Source organism: Lutra lutra, chromosome 6, assembly GCF_902655055.1.
Source record: "Lutra lutra chromosome 6, mLutLut1.2, whole genome shotgun sequence".
Classification (NCBI taxonomy): domain Eukaryota; kingdom Metazoa; phylum Chordata; class Mammalia; order Carnivora; family Mustelidae; genus Lutra; species Lutra lutra.
In genome coordinates, this window is record NC_062283.1 from 47,712,309 (window position 1) to 47,728,742 (window position 16,434).

Consider the following 16,434-nt stretch of genomic DNA (forward strand, 5'->3'; position numbering starts at 1 on the left):
TAAGGAGGGAACATATGTTATAAGAATTAACCACACTTCATAAAGAAAGTTAAATGTCAAGTTCTATTTGACCTGTTAATTATATTCAATACCATTAAAGGGCAGCATTTGCAAATTGCTTCTGTGCCCAATATTTTAGTGTTTAGTGACAAATTTATGATCTTGACCCTCATAATTAAATTACTTAATTCCAGAATGTTTAATGGTTCTTGATTGCATGCTTGTCTTTATTTTCTTCTTCTCTCGATTATGTTAGAAAATTCCATGTTATTTCCTTTTATTTTTACTTTCTTTTAATACCCACTGACCTTTTACAGAAAATAAAACCTGAAATGAGAATAATGACCAAATGCTAAATGTGCCTGTTAAGTTTAAGAGTCTTCGATGAAAGTATAGGTATATACCAGAGTGAGGATGATGTTTCATATCATTTAAATTTCCAAATGATTTTCTTCTGGAAGCCACAATAATTTACTAGCATCATAACACATTTTTACTTATCTTTAGTCGATAAAACATGTTAGTTATTATAGCTTCTAATACTAGTATTAGGTTGGACTATAGAAAATTGACAATATGGCAATGTCATACGATCCAACTCAACTTTTTAAATAGGTAAATTCATTACAGCAATCATTAACAAACTGTCAATAACATAATTTAGTATTTTGAAAACATATGTATGCATGTCTAAATTGGAGTCAGAGATGTTCTAAACTATTACGAGTGATAACTCCCTTTTTGAGTTATAAGAAATCTTCCGAAATTCCATAAATGAGCACTGATTAGAAAACCTCTATATACTGAGGAAATTTAATACCTAATCTATTTATGTTTCCATTTTTGCCAAGATGTTTTGGTTGGTGTCTGTGGGCGGTAGAGAGCACAGAGAGACAGCCAAAGATTCTCACAGTACAGGTCAATGTTAAGAAATACATTAGCATGGGGACTTTTACAATAGGCTTTCCAAGAAATAACATCTTCTTTATGAATTCAAGACTGATTTTCTTTCTGGAGTGAGTTCTTCTTACAGAAAACATGATTCTGTTTATTATAGTGGATGCTTGTACCTTCCATTTCCTAGTGAGATAAAGATCAATTAAAGAGGGGAGTGGGACTTCTAACACTGTGTTCCCATAGAGCCTGATACAGCCTAAGCTTCTCTTCTCCGTAGACAGTCTGAACAATGGTTGTTATTTCAACTGTCATCGATGTGCTGATGACTTCCAGAGCTCTATTTGTAGCCCAGACTATCTAAGCCTCAAACCCCTGTGTCCAGTCACCTCAGACTAACGCTCCAGGACATTAAGGTCATCTGCTGCTTTCCCAACTGCCTATCAGGAGAATATTTAATCGTCTTTGGAAGAAAATGCCATCGGCCAAAGTTTTCACAAATTTCCATACACAACACTGAGGAGAGGGTTCACTGAAAAATTATAAGGCATGTTAAGATCAATATCAATTCAACCAAAAGCAAGAGGAAAAAAATGAAGGCACTGATGACTCAGATGTTAGAGTTATCATCCAGGGGTTTTACAATAACTATGATTAACATATTCAAGAAAGTAGAGGGGGAAAATGGAGCCTCGTCCCAAAAGACTTGGAATTTTTAAGAATCAAAGACAGTTACAAAATGCAGATGTATATTTCATCATTCCAGTGCTTGAAAGTTTTCCATGGCTCCTTTGCCTACAGGATACATACAGATAAACTCTTTACCATGTCACAGGAAGAACTTCAAAACTTCCTTTTATCTGTTTCTTGAGCCTGACTGCCTACCCTTTCATAGACATTTTGTGCTTTAGTTAAGTTTCGTTAAGTTTATTTCCCTAACACAGGTTTAGTTAAGTTTAGTTCCCTAACACAGGACTTTCCTTTGATGTTGCCCGGCATTCACACTTGATGTTCTTGGAAAGTGGAATGCTCCCACACAACCTGCTGGTCCATCTAGAAATAGAGATTTATCCACAAATAACCATCTCAAATAAGACCTTTCCTAAGAAATTCTTGTACTCATATCACCTATTACATACTCTATTAAATGCTTTCCATAGGTATTCAGTTTCTCAGACATCTATTGGTCTCATGTATATAATAAGCTGAGAGCAGGGGTGTGCTACAACTGATGTTTGCTGGCTCACAAGGCCCCTTGTAAAATGTTCAGAAATTTTGTGATTGGCTATTTAACCCAGCTATTATTAAAAATTAAATTAAAATTAAATAAATGATATGAAAGAGATAATATTTTCAAGTTCATCATATCTGATTATTTTATTACAATCTATGCCCTAGGTTATTTATGTCTGTTGCTTTTGTATGGTGGAAATAATTTATAATAGTGTGCTACTGTTTATCTCTTCCCAAATTTGTTGCTTTTCCTTGTTGATATCCTGAAATCAGCCGTGATAAGAATATTTACACCACAGATACCAGCAAATGCCAAAAGCTAGGACTTGATCTTTTGTTATTGATTATGTAAATTTAAGAACACTATGGAGAAGATATTAATAATGCAGATTTAACTTGAAATGGTATCATCCTATAGCCTGTTACAGTGTGAACAGAACCCAAAATTTAGAGACCATTCTCCTAGTATGTGAAAGCCATTGTCCCAACTCAGAACAAAGTTGCTCACATAACTGAGAAATGAATAAAACTGACATATGTATTTAAGATTTTCCTTTCATTTTACTTGCCAACCCAACATGAATGAAAATTGCAAATGGCATTCGTGTCAGATTTAGAATGTCCATCAATACAAGGCTGTCTTATTTGCTGAATAAGATAGCCATCACACAGGAGACGGTATTCCATTGTCTTCTTGCTTCCATCATTTCTGTTGAAAATTTGGCTTTGTTTCTTTTTGTTCACTTTGAAGATAATGTACCAATTTTTCCTGGATGCCGTTAAATTTTGATTTTCAGCAGTTTCATTGGGATATTCCTAGGTGTATTTTCTTTGTATTATGCTAATTAAAATTCATAAAGTGCCTTTAAAAAAGATGATAGCCATGTTTTATCTGTTTGTGATTTATTATGGTATCATTGTAATATCAGAATTATAAAAACTGATTTTACAAGAGGTAGCAAGTCACAATGAAATTGTATGTGTATAAAACAAAATAATTAGATATTTTATCTGTAAGTTGTGTGCTATAAATTTTAATATAAATTAAATATACAATTTTATTATAAGTATAAATTAAATTTATATATATTATAAGTTTGATTTTTATTTGTAAATTGTGTGGTTATGTCAGTGAAATTTATAGGAAACTATATATACATACACACCCACACACATGCACATACTTTTTTGAAGAGGCATTGTTAAACCAGTTATCAGATCGCACAAGCTGAGAACCTCTCAAAGACAGGAATTAGGTCTTGTTCTTCTTTTATCTCTGTTGCTTGTATAATAAATTCAGTGATTAATATACAGTCTGGTGAAATTACTATTATTTTAAGTCTACATATAGAGAGAGCCAATATTACTTAGATTTGAAACCCAAAATTGGTGCAGAAATCATAGTTCAAGAAGGAGTGCTTAAATTAAATTGAAAAATTAGTAGGCATATTAAGGCAGAGAAATATATTTTCCAAAGCAGATTTGAAAAGAGCTGGCTTTGTATAATTATGTATTTATAGTAATGCACATCTACCCTGTATGCTGCCTTGCCCAATATTCATAAAGTATATATAAAGTGACCTATATAGAATTCATAGGGAACTACAAAGAAATCATTCTCTTCGTTCACACTACTCAGGCCTTCACATCAGACTCCACTTCAAATTATAACTTAAGCAAATTGTAGAGGACTTGGTGAAGATCTGGAAAATAGCCAAGACTGCATTCCTTAAGGATCTTGTAAGGATCTTTTATTTGGTTCAAAGAATAGAAAACTAAAGAATTTATAACTTCACAAATATGAAGGAATTCAAGATAGAAGAGATGTTCTTCATAACCATGTTCCAGAAACAATGAATCTTTCCTCCTTGGGTACTTTGTTTTTTTGTGAAAGATGCCAAATCATCTGGCTTCAGCTGGAAGGAAATAACATTAAAACTTTTAATTGCAGAAGGTGTTTTTCTCTTTCACTGGGACATCGGATATAGAAAATTCTACTCTGAGACCCTGATAATTTAATTAGCATCTAAAACGGTCTTGGACCATGAGCTGTGGCTGGGCAGGCCGGGTTCAGGCTTGGGGGCCAGCTGCTGCCATAATCCTGCTGGAGGTGAACAATGACATCATTGAGGAGACGGTCACACTTAAGTTAAAAAATGTGGCCACTGGTAACAAACCAGAAGCAGTAGAAGTAACACTTGCAGATTTTGTTGGGAGTCCTCTATCATATTTCAAATCCCAATGGAAAAAAAAAAACAAAAGTGATGGTCAGTGTTTCTTTGAAATTCTACAAGGAAGTTCAGGCACGTGATACTGATGAGTTAATAAAGAGGGTGTACAGGGTTTTCTTGGTAAATCCCAAACCAAGACAATGTCTCTTTGCTACATGACCTTGATAATCTGCCAGCATCCAAGGATTCCATTGTGCATCAGGCTGGCATGTTGACATTAAATTGTTTTGCCTCTGTCTTTGAGAAATGCCTCTAATCCCAAGAAGAGGGCAAAGAAGGAGAGAACGGGGGCAGTTATCTGTTAGAGGGATGGTGAGACCGTGTATGTTCAGTCTAAAAGGATAGAGTCGCAGTAGTCTTTAGCACAGTGTTTAAGGATAATGTGATGTTAGTGATTGGAAAGTGTCCATGCAAGACTTCAAACAAGTACACAGAGCCAGCCCCACAGTCCCACAGGTCCCCCCTTAGCCACCGGGAACCTCCTCTGGAGCTGAAAGAGCACAGATGCTGCAGCGGGTGACAACACTGGCTCTATGACCTTCGTTCCCCTCACCACACCGAAGCCAGGGCTCGAGAAAACACCAACAACCCGATCCACACGTCCTGGGACCACCTTCACTACCACCGCAGTGCTCTAAGGCCTAGATTCACAAATGATGTGGGCAAAACCAGCAACTTCCTCGAGGTGCTGAACTGTGCACACCAGACACTGAGAAAAAAGAACTGAAAACAGTCACAGGGAAGACCATTTTCATACCGCTAGAATTGGGAGCAGGAGGAGGAGGCGACTGGCAACAGAAGGCTACTGGCTAATCATAGCTTTCATATGGCGCAGCTTCAGGTTCTTAAGGGGTTCTCCATTTGGTTCCATTTTGTACCATGTTTGGGAAATATCTGGAGAAATGAACTGTACTGGCAAGGACATAATAGTTCTCAAGAATTTAAAAAAAAAGGAAAAAAAAGAGATTCCACTTGCTCGACTTAATTCCTTTTATCTTCCCTCATTCCCTTTGCCTTCTTCCCCCTTTTCCAAGCTGTTGCACCTTGCAGTATGTTACTGGTAATGAGTTGCAGGACAAAGCAATCTTAACTTGTTTTCTTCCAAATTTGAGTTCAAAATCCCTGTATCTAAGAAATACACCTGGGGTCATTAATAAAATCTTTCTATTGTAAAAAAAAAAGTCATAATTTTTAGTACAATTGTGTGAATAGGCAGAGATATAGATAGTAATTCTTCAGGGGCACCTGGCTGGCTCAATCAGAAGAGCATGTGATTCTTAATCTCAAGGGGTGAGTTCGAGCCCCTCCTTGGGCATAGAAATTGCTTTAAAAAAAGTAATTTCTTCAAAGGGAACAGCAGAAACAATGGAGCAAAAATGGAAAGAATATGTTTTGATTTCTTAGTTGAACATTCATTTCTTAGTTGAACATTCATATCTAAGTTGAATCTCATACAGATACTGACTGGCTTTGTAGGGAGCATTTCTATTTTACTGATTTATGTTAGAACATTACCAGCATGATTCATAATTTTACTTGTCCTAAGAAAACTATATAAACTTGTGTCAAATGTAAGAAAGCAAAATAAATTATGTATAAGTATCCACATTTACTTTCCCTTTATAGTAAGGACAATTATTTGGGACCACTGCACTATTCCTTATGAAACTGTGCATTGCCAGGAAATATTTCTATATGTTTTATGGATTTTCTGTGTAAGACTTAAAAATTAAAAGTAAAAGTGTAAGTGAGGAGGCAAGATGTAATAGCCTTCCACAAGCTAAATGGTAAAGCTATTCTCATAAATGGAGATAATACTACTACTTGATAAAATCATCATTTGAAATATTTCTCTTTCAGTGTGACTGATTTGAGTCAATCCATATCTGCTCTGGGTGAGAATACTCTCCTTTATGCTAATTTAACAATTTGATACATATTTATTGAAAAAATGCTCTATGGAATAAACTATACTAAACACCATAGGCATCTAAAAATAAAAAGGTGATTAACCTATGACATAGTCCATGCTTCTCAGGAGCTTCAATTTTAAAAAAGTGAAAAATTGTAAAAAAAAAAAAAATACAGTACATATTTGGTACTGTTCTAAGTACTGGTGATAAAAACAACAGTCTATTAGAATCAGAAGACAAGGGTTACCATAAACTTGAAAGAAGCAGGAAAATTTTCCTGAGATTGTGTAATATAAAATAACCTTTAGATATCAATAGCATTTCAACAGATAAAAACAGGGGAAAACATAGGAAATTTAGGGATTTGAAGGCTCTGAAAATATGTACCTGAGTCCCATCTTGGCTCTTCTAGTGTGGGCCCATGAACACAAAAACAAAACAAAGCAAAACCTTGGCTTGCTTCCTGTTAGAAGCTAGAGTTTTGAGTCCAGAGTAACAACTGGGGGTCAATGAAGCCATATTTTTAGAATTTGGTTGGAGAACAATAGTATGGATGCTAGAAAAGATGTGTGCAGCCCCTGAGACACCTGTGGCAAATACAATTAATGCCCTAGTTACTGACCCAGTGATCCCCAAGATAGAGAACTAGACTGCCTATCTTGTTCAGCTATGGGAAATTCCAGCTGTAGTGTTAACTGTTGCTCTACCAGAGGGGAGATGAAGCCTTGAGTTGAGAATAAGGAAGCCTAAATTTCACCTGAGAACATAGGAGCCTACCGTACACCCTCTAATGGTTGTTAATGTGTGTGTTGGAGGGGTACAGGTGGGCAAATAAAGTTATATATCTTATACTATAGCTGAAAGGTTGATTTCTTAGAATTCTCCCATTAAGTAAAACAAAAGAATAAGAGATATCACATAAGACATAAAGATAAGATTAATGCAGCAATGCAGAAGATCCAATATCCCATTAATAAGAGGTACTAGAAAGAGAAAAGAAAAGTACAATGACATTTGCCAGAACTGGAGAACACAAGCTCCCACAGTTGAAAGAGCTCCCTGAGTAACCCAGCGTTCTGAATGAAAAGACACACACACACACCACACACACACAGGCAGAGCATTATAAAATTTCAGAAAACCAAAGGTAAAATTTGTAAAAGCATCCAGAAAGAAAAAAGTGAAATGAAATAAATAAACTAGGTCACATACAAGTAGCAGGAATTCTCAGCACCAATATGTAGTAATGAAAACATTCAATCAAAGCCCTCAAAAATTCTGATCAAAAACCATTTTTCAGCCTAAACTTCTATACTCAGTTGATCAATCTAGTGTGGAGTTAGAATTTTAAAAATTTGCAATCAGGTAATATTTCAACACAGTATCACAGGTGCAGTATCCTTTTCAAAAACATTGAAACAAAATAATAATGAGGAATAATCAATTCAGAATATAGGAAAGTCAACAAAACAACTGGTCTAGAGTACTCAAAAAAGCAGAGTTATAGAACCAATAAAAGCCTGGAGGATTTGATAGGGATTGCATTAAATGTGTAGATTGCTTTGGGTAATATAGACATTTTAATATTATTTGTTCTTTCAACCCATAAGCATGGAATGTCTGTCCTTTCCATTTCTTTTGTGTCATCTTCAGTTTCTTTCATCACTGTTTTATTCTTTTCAGAGTACAGGTCTTTTATCTCTTTGGTTACATTTATTCATAGGTATCTTATTGTTTTTGGTGTAATTGTAAATGGGGATTGATTCCTTAGTTTCTCTTTCTGTTGCTTCATTATTTTTGTGCAGAAATGCAATAGATTTCTATACATTGGTCTTCTATCCGCAAATTATAGCACTTTTCACAGTGCTAGGACAAACAATCCTTAAGTTTTATGGACCATAAAAGAACCCCAAATAGCCAAAGCAATATTGAAAAGAAAAGCAAGGCTGGAGGCATCACAATCAAGTTATATTACAAAGCTGTAGTGATCAAAACAGTATGGCACTGGCGCAAAGATAGACACAGACACATAGATCAAGACAATATAATAAACCAAGAAATAAACCACAAGCATATGGTCAATTAATCTTTGACAAAGCAGGAAAGAATATCCAATGGGAAAAAGACAGTCTCTTCAACAAATGGTGTTGGGAAAACTGGGCAGCCACATGTAAAAGAATGAAACCGGAACACATTCTTACACCATACACAAACATAGATTCAAAATGGATGAAAGACCTAAGTGGGAAAGTTAAAATCCTAGAGTATTTAGAAATTTAGTTTAAAATCCTCATGGGGAACACAGGCAGTAACCTCTTTGACATTGGACATAGCAATAAAAACAATCTATTGGGACTATGTCAAAATAAAAAGCTTCTGCACAGTGAAGGAAACACTCAACAAAACTAAGAGGCAACCTATAGAATGGGAGGAGATATTTGCAAATTTCACATTCAATAAAGGGTTAGTATCCAAAATATATAAAGAACTTATAAAACTCAACACCTAAAAAACAAATAATCCAGTTTAAAAATGGGCAGAAGACATGAATAGACATTTTTCCAAAAAGACATCCAGACGGCTAACAGACACATAAAAAAATGCTCAACATCACTCATCATCAGGGAAATACCACAATGAGATATCACCTTATACTTGTCAGTCTGGCTAAAATTAACAACACAGGAAAACAGCAGGTGTTGGCGAGGATGTGGAGAAAGGGGAACCCTCCTACACTGTTGGTGGGAATAGAAACTGGTGCAGCACCCTAGAAAACAGTATGGAGTTTCCTCAAAAAGTTAAAAATAGAACTACGCTATATAATCCATAAATCACACTACTAGGTATTTACCCAAAGGATACAAAAATACTAATTTAAAGGGATACATAGACATGATGTTTATAGTAGCACTGTGTACAATAGCCAAATTGTGGAAACAGCCAAGTACCCAATGACTGATGAATAGATAAAAAGGGGTGTGTGTGTGTGTATACATATACACACACACACACACATATGTATATATATGTGTGTGTGTGTGTGTGTGTGTGTATATATGATGGAATATTACTCAGCCATAAAAATGAGTGAAATCCTGCCATTTGCAATGACTGGATGGAGCTAGAAAGTATTATGCTAAATGAAATAAGTCAGAGAAAGACAAATACCATCTGATTTCACTCATGTCAATTTGAGAAACAAAACAAATAAGCAAAGGGAAAAAAAGAGGGAGGCAAACCAAGAAACATTGTGTTAACTACAGAGAGAGCAAAAGTGAGAGCTACCAGAGCAGTAGTGTGTGGGTAAAACAGGTGATGGGGATTAAGGGGGCACTTGCTGTAATGGACACTGGGTGTTGTATGGAAGTGCTGATGCAGTATATTATACACCTGAAACTAATATTACATTGTATGTTAACTATACTCTTTTGAGAAAGAACGAGTACATGAGTGGAGGGGAGAAGGGGAGGGGTAACGAGAGAGAGAGAACCCTGGGTATGGAGCCCAACGCAGGGGGATAATTACAAAGAAATAATTCAAAATATATAGGAAGCCAAGAAAATAATAAAATGATTGAGCAATTATTAACTTTAGGAGAAACAAAAAGTATATGAAAATTAAAAAAGAATTGTATTTACTTATTTGGATTCTTAGTGAATAATATTTATATTGAATGACAGTGTAGATATTGACTATTTAACAAAAATAATGATGAAACTATATTAAAGTGCATGGAAAAATGTAGAGAAGACTCTAAAAAAAACAATCCTTAGTAACCTGAATGGCTAGTCAATAGAAAATAATCAAAATTCATAAATCAGCAACATTAACCATATTACTTAATACAAAAGATTAATACTAGAATAATAGATGAAAAGGCTTAAAGAGAACTGAGGTTTATATAGGGACAAAGAAAGAAAGTGCTGTTTTTTGTGCATAAATCCTTTAGTACTATTTTAAAAAATAATCTTATGTGTTAAAATTAACTTTAGAATATTAATTTTTTAATTCAACAGGAACTGAATTAGAATAGTCAAAGATCAAATAGAGAAACAATCCCTTAGTGCAGAGCAAAAATATGAGGAAAGCCATAAGTAGAATAAAAGAAATTAAAGTCAGACTCAGCAAACCTCATATATAAATAATAGCATTATATAAGTGGTAAGCCAGATGGAGAAGTCATAAATAATATTTTAAAAACGTTCTTAGGTTGATGAAAAAAAATATTAGTTTTCAGATTAAATGAACTCAAGATCTTAGTCAAAACTGATATGGAAACTTTCATGTCTACATATTTTTTTGTTTAAATTCTTGAACATAATAGAGAGATTTATAAGCCTCCAGACCGAAATGAAGTTATGAATTGGTGGGATGGGATGGAAGTGCATTCCAGGGAAAGAGACACACCAGCAAAGGCCCGAGGCAGAAAAATCAAAAGCTTTTTTCAGAGGTAGGGAATAGTTGAGGTGGATGGCTAGGGGTTTAGAGTACAGTCAGTGACTACAAAGGGAAATAAGGTAAATTTCTCACACAGTGATTGATAACTGGATTGTACACTGCTAGTTTGCTTTCACAGTCTGCAATGACAAATCTGCATTAGTTTTGGTAGCATTAATTTAGTTAGGTAATCAAACTCACCACCAACATTATCTTATTTATGAGATTTTAAAACTGTAGAATGGACAACAAAATAAAGGCTCTTTGTGGGGTTTCTTTTTTCCTCTTCCTTCCTTCCTGCCTCCTATCCTCCCCCAGTCCTTCCCTCCACCTTCCCTTTCGCTTCTCATCTTTCCTTCCTTCCTTCCCTCCTATTCTTCTTTCCCTTTTTCTTTTTTCTCCTTTCTTTTTTGTTTTGCAATGATGACTGTATCTTTTTTACTGAAAGTTGGTAACAATTTAAGGATCTTGAATTTTATAGTTTCAATCATAATTGTGATTATTATCGGGGGAAGGAAAAAAAAAAAAAACCAGTGGGGCTGGTAACCAGTATGTTAACACCACCATGATATTAGCACACTATCTAACCACAGTATTTTCAAAGAAGAAAGAAAATTTATTTTTAACTTCTTATATAGTCTTCTTTAATATTGATTAAAATTCCAGATAAATTATAGGGTAGATATTGCTATTTTAATGACATGCTGAGTTTAATTATTAAGCATTAATATCTGGTCCATGAAATATTAGTCAAGGTTATGAAGAAATTATTAGTCTAGTAAAATCTGATGCAGAGTAACTAACCAAACATAAAAACTAAATTAAGGTCACATCATTTAAAATCTCATTAAGCCAAACCAGACCTAAGTTAATCAAGTTGATTGCTAATAGGTCTTTCTACCATTTTCTGCCTGTACTTAGGGGTATGATGAGGCTACGGGGGTGAATATGATGACCAGACCTATGAGACTTACGATAACAGCTATGCCACCCAAACGCAAAGGTAAGGCATTTGCTGTCTAAAGCATCCTTCTCAGGATTATTTCTAATTCTGCTATTTTGTCTCTTGTATCTGAGTTCCTGTTCTGTTATGTGAGAGTTTCTAGCAGTGGTTTTTCTCCATTGTCTTCCCGAATTATTAAGTTGTTTACTAGACTGAGAGATAAAAGATAATAATCTTAAATTGTTAATAATAGCAGTGCATATTTTAAAACTAGATAATTATCATAACTAATAAACTCATTAAGTAAGCTTGTATTTAATAAAATACTGTTACTTTTGGAGATTATTTTAGTAAATTCATAATTAACACAACAGTGAAACACAAGGCATTTGTTCAATGAAGTTTTCCTCCCAAAATGTAATTTTTATTTATAAAAAAAAGATACATGAATGTTATTTGTACTCCTTCTGAAAAGGAAATTTTATAAAACAGCCTATGGAATGAATAATTCCTTTCTGTTCTTGATGGATCTCTAAATGATTATTGACCATATCTTTTCAGATTGATCACATTTTGAGATATCCATTTATTTTTACTTTTTTAAAGTCACATTTTTTGAGGTAGTATTTATATATAGTAACTTTTGCCCATTTAAGGTACAGAGTTTGTGTGAGTTTGACAAATGCAAACAATCATGTGCCCACCATCAAAATTAAGTTTTAGGGCAGTTTAGTCAACCCAAAATGTTTCCGTATGGCCCTATATGGACAACTTTTCTCCCTCCCAGGGCTTGGAAACAGCAATCAGTTTTTTGCCATTACAATTTTGACTTTTCTAGCATGCCATATAAGTAGAAATGATATGATATGTAACCTTTTAAGTCTGGCTTCTTTACATATCATGATATATTTGATATTTATTTATTCATATCATTATGTGTATCAATGTTTTCTTCCTTTTTATTACTATGCAGTGTTTCATTGTAAGGATGTGCCATAGTTACTACATTCACCAGTTGAAGGACAAATACGTTGTTTCTTTTTTTTTTTTTTTACAATTATGAATAAAATTGTCATTAAACAAATGCATTCTTAGAAAAATCTATCTCCCAAATATTTTTTTCTGAAAAAAGTTACAATCTTCGTGGGAAAGTAGGAAGAGTTTTTATGATAGTTAAGTGATTCTCCCCTATATGTGATTGACAGAAACCAGTAGAACTAATTGTCACAAAATCATTATAGCATTGACCATTTATTGACCAATGAGACCCAAAGAGATCTGGATGCTTCATTAAGTAATATCTGGGAGGGTGACAAAGAAAGAAACAACTTTAAGGTCATTATGGAGTGGAGGAAAACATGTAATGCATAAATATGCATGTTGCATGACCAGAAGGACAGCCTAGTGAAAGAAGTGAAGGGAAATTCTACTTAGAGAGAATACTGTAGGCAATTAGGAAAAAGATGAGTGTGAACTGATACTTTTAAAGCTAAGCATAACATATCATTAGGAAAATGACCACCTTCAACTTTGAGTAATTGCTTTATTTGTAGTATGTTAAATAGAAAAGCCATCATGAGCTAAGAATTTATACTGTAGGTGATATCTTAATAATCCCAGTTACATATCAAGACAGCACAATTATTTAGGATGGCGGAAAGTTTTGCATCATGTCACAGACACTGAATATTGTATGTGATTGGCTACATATTTAAAGCATCTGCCAATATTTTCAAACAAATTGTAATTTAATCTTTGTATATTAGTGCATAAAAATGGTGATAATAAAGTACTACATCTTGTTTCAGAAACTATTTTGTAGAAAAAAAAATTACCACACACTAAAAACACAACTAGGAGAGAGTAAAACAATTTCTTGATTTAGCTTTGTAGAGCTACATTCAGCTGATAGAGATTTTGGAATAATTTTCTGAAAGTGAGTGACTTTCAGCATCTTTCTTCTGGTAACACTTAAATGGGCTTAACTAACCCTAAGAGACAAGGAAGAAGAAAAAAGTGGGAGATTAGGATAATTTATTTTTGAATATTTCAAAGGTGTATATACAATAATTGAACATAATTATGCATAAAAAGTAATAGAATAATTTCAGAAAAAATTGGTCTTGTTTTAATGAAGCATAATTTAATATGTAAAAAGATACTTTCTGTGCACTTCTGCTAACTTCTCTTTTTCCTTTCCTATCTATTCCATTTTCTATGGCTAAATTCATCCCATCCTCCAGGCCCAGCTCAAAGCCAACTCTTCCAAAAAGTTTTTCCTTAATTATTTGGGAATAACCTGGTTTTGCTCTGAATTTCAATAGCACCACATCTTTATTTCTCTAGGGCTCTTTCTCTTTCTGTCCTACATGGGATCAATTGTGTACAACATATCACTCTTACTACCTTCCTAGGATCCTTGTCTGATACCCTCATGTCCCTCACAGTATCCAGTGTTGAGTCTTTTATAGGGTATGTACTGAATAATGATTGTTGAATACATGAATGTCAGACTTAATGTGTACCTACACTATGAAGCTATAAAATAAGAGCCTCTTCCCTCAAGAAGAATACAATATGCAGAATTCTATGTATTATATTCATTGACAAAATATTTATGTGTTTCTCAGATACTTTAGTGCTAAACCAGATAGATAAAGAAATCAGGTCATGAAATTAATTAAAATGATACTAATATTCTCAAAAAGTGATACTAATGTTCTCTTTTGCAGTAATTATAAAATACCTATTTTGGTCAAAACATGGCCTTAATACTCATAGAGTTTCTGGCACACTAGAGGTTCTCAGTAAAGATTTGTTGAATAAATGAACAAAAGAAAAATGAATGCATTAATGAATGAATGAAATTAACAATAGTATTTCAGAAAAGTATGAGGAAGAATTTTTAAATATAGTACCAGTTTGTAATAGAAATAGATAAACACTGAGAAAATTTGTGACATATGTATTAAATTCCTATTTTGATTATTTCTCTTGATCCAACTATGCCAGGAGAAGGTAATATTAACAATTTAGTTAAATAAGCACTTATTAAATGATTATATGTGTCAGAGAGCATACTCACCATACAGTGACAATATTTTTTTAAAAAATTTAAAAATATATTTTAGTATTTGCCCCTAACAATTTGTTTGAGGAATCATTTGCAAGCTGCATATATATTTAAATAAATATAAGTGAAACAACTATAGAGTGACCAAGTATTAGAAGTTAGAAGTGAGAGAAAGTTCATTTTTTACAAGAATCAGTATAGAACTGTTTTGTTTTTTTTTAATCAATTGGTACCTCTTCAATTGGGTTTTTTAAAATATGATTTGGATTTATGGAGGAAAATGGAGAAAGTTTCTAAAGTGGAATAAAGACAAATGTATGAGCAGAAAACATCTCCATCATTTGCAAACAATATGAATATTATTTTGGCACTGTCATGGTCATAATCAGAAGAAATTCCAATTTAGAAGCTGAAGGTAAAACAGTAAATTATGTGTGACTTAGCAGAACTGATAGAGAAAAATAAAAATCTTCAGAGAAAATGGTCTTTAAATGACTAGTTAGTTAGCATAGGTGAGGACAGAATTTGTGGAAATTATAAAGTAGAATCTGGCAGACACCTAAATGGAATAATTATATAATCTTCAATAAAGAGTCTAAGGGAGGTTCACAAGGTAACAACCCTAAGAAGGTTCACCTGGAGTTCAGAAGCTCTAACAACTTTAATTAATCCCCAGTTGTCTTGTAAGGTGTCATTAGTTCTGGAAATTTTCAGATGGATCTGAAAAGGGACTTCTCTAAAGATTCCTTAGGAGGCAGCTCAATGTAATGACATTAAGGACTGGTAAAGATGATGATGATATGAGGGGTCTCAGACCATCTTTTTTCTCTTGCTCTGTGTCAATGAGGATAAAAAGTGGAAAAAAAATGGATTGATGAGCTTATTATGAAAGCTTCAAATTGCAGGACTAGCATTGCAGTTTCCAGGGGAACTCAATTATTTGAAGTCTTTGGCTTAAGACAAGTTACATCTGGTGATTAACAACTTTAATTGGACTAAATATTAAATTCTGTCCATGTTCTGATACCCAATTTTTTATGTACTCCTCAAAGTCATTAACATTTTCAGAGATCAATCTTCTGAAAGTGTGTAAATTCACATATGTTTTACACATGTATTTGTTGATTTTTTCTATTACTGAGGGTTAATTTTGACTTACTTGTCTAAGTAGTCAGTTCATATTTTAAAATATGCAATAAAATAGCTTTTGTAATACTTCAATAAGAAAACATATTTTACATATTTACATATGTCACATCATTTTACCAATGAATTGATTTTTCCCAATGCCCAAATTTTCAGCAAGAACCTATACCAAACCAAAGCCATAGATGTAAAAAAAAAGTTATTGACATTTACCTAGACTGAAAGTGATACTGCAAATGAAAATCAAAAGAGGGATTTTGATCATTGATTCTAATGACAATTTAATTTGGATGTGAAATGTTAAGAAACTATAAATTTTCAGTATAAAATTTTAACTGCAGATTGGTATAATAAGCAAAATATCAAAATGGAAGACTTTGCTTTCCTTAAATCATGAATCAGGTGAGGAATTCACTAGGAAAAGAATCTTTTTTTTTAATTTATTTATTTGACAGACAGAGATTACAGTTAGGCAGAGAGGCAGGCAGAGAGAGAGGAAGGGAAGCAGGCTCCCCACTGAACAGAGCCCGATGCGGGGCTCAATCTCAGGATGCCAGGATCATG

At 33.7% G+C, this 16,434-nt stretch overlaps 1 protein-coding gene and 1 pseudogene across 5 annotated transcripts in view; both read left to right on the plus strand.

Annotated features, from left to right (window-relative positions):
• The window catches only part of KHDRBS2 (KH RNA binding domain containing, signal transduction associated 2), a 618,929-nt gene that overhangs the window by 542,405 nt on the left and 60,090 nt on the right, over positions 1-16,434 (plus strand). For all 5 annotated transcript variants that reach the window (XR_007128209.1, XR_007128210.1, XR_007128211.1 and 2 more), the window contains exon 7: positions 11,630-11,711. Coding sequence is in view for 2 of the 5 variants with exons in the window: in XM_047734409.1 (XP_047590365.1) it covers positions 11,630-11,711 (82 nt within the window). In the remaining 3 variants the exon portion in view is untranslated. The remainder of the gene's footprint in view (positions 1-11,629; positions 11,712-16,434) is intronic.
• LOC125102539 (actin-related protein 2/3 complex subunit 2-like) lies at positions 4,377-5,171 on the plus strand (annotated as a pseudogene).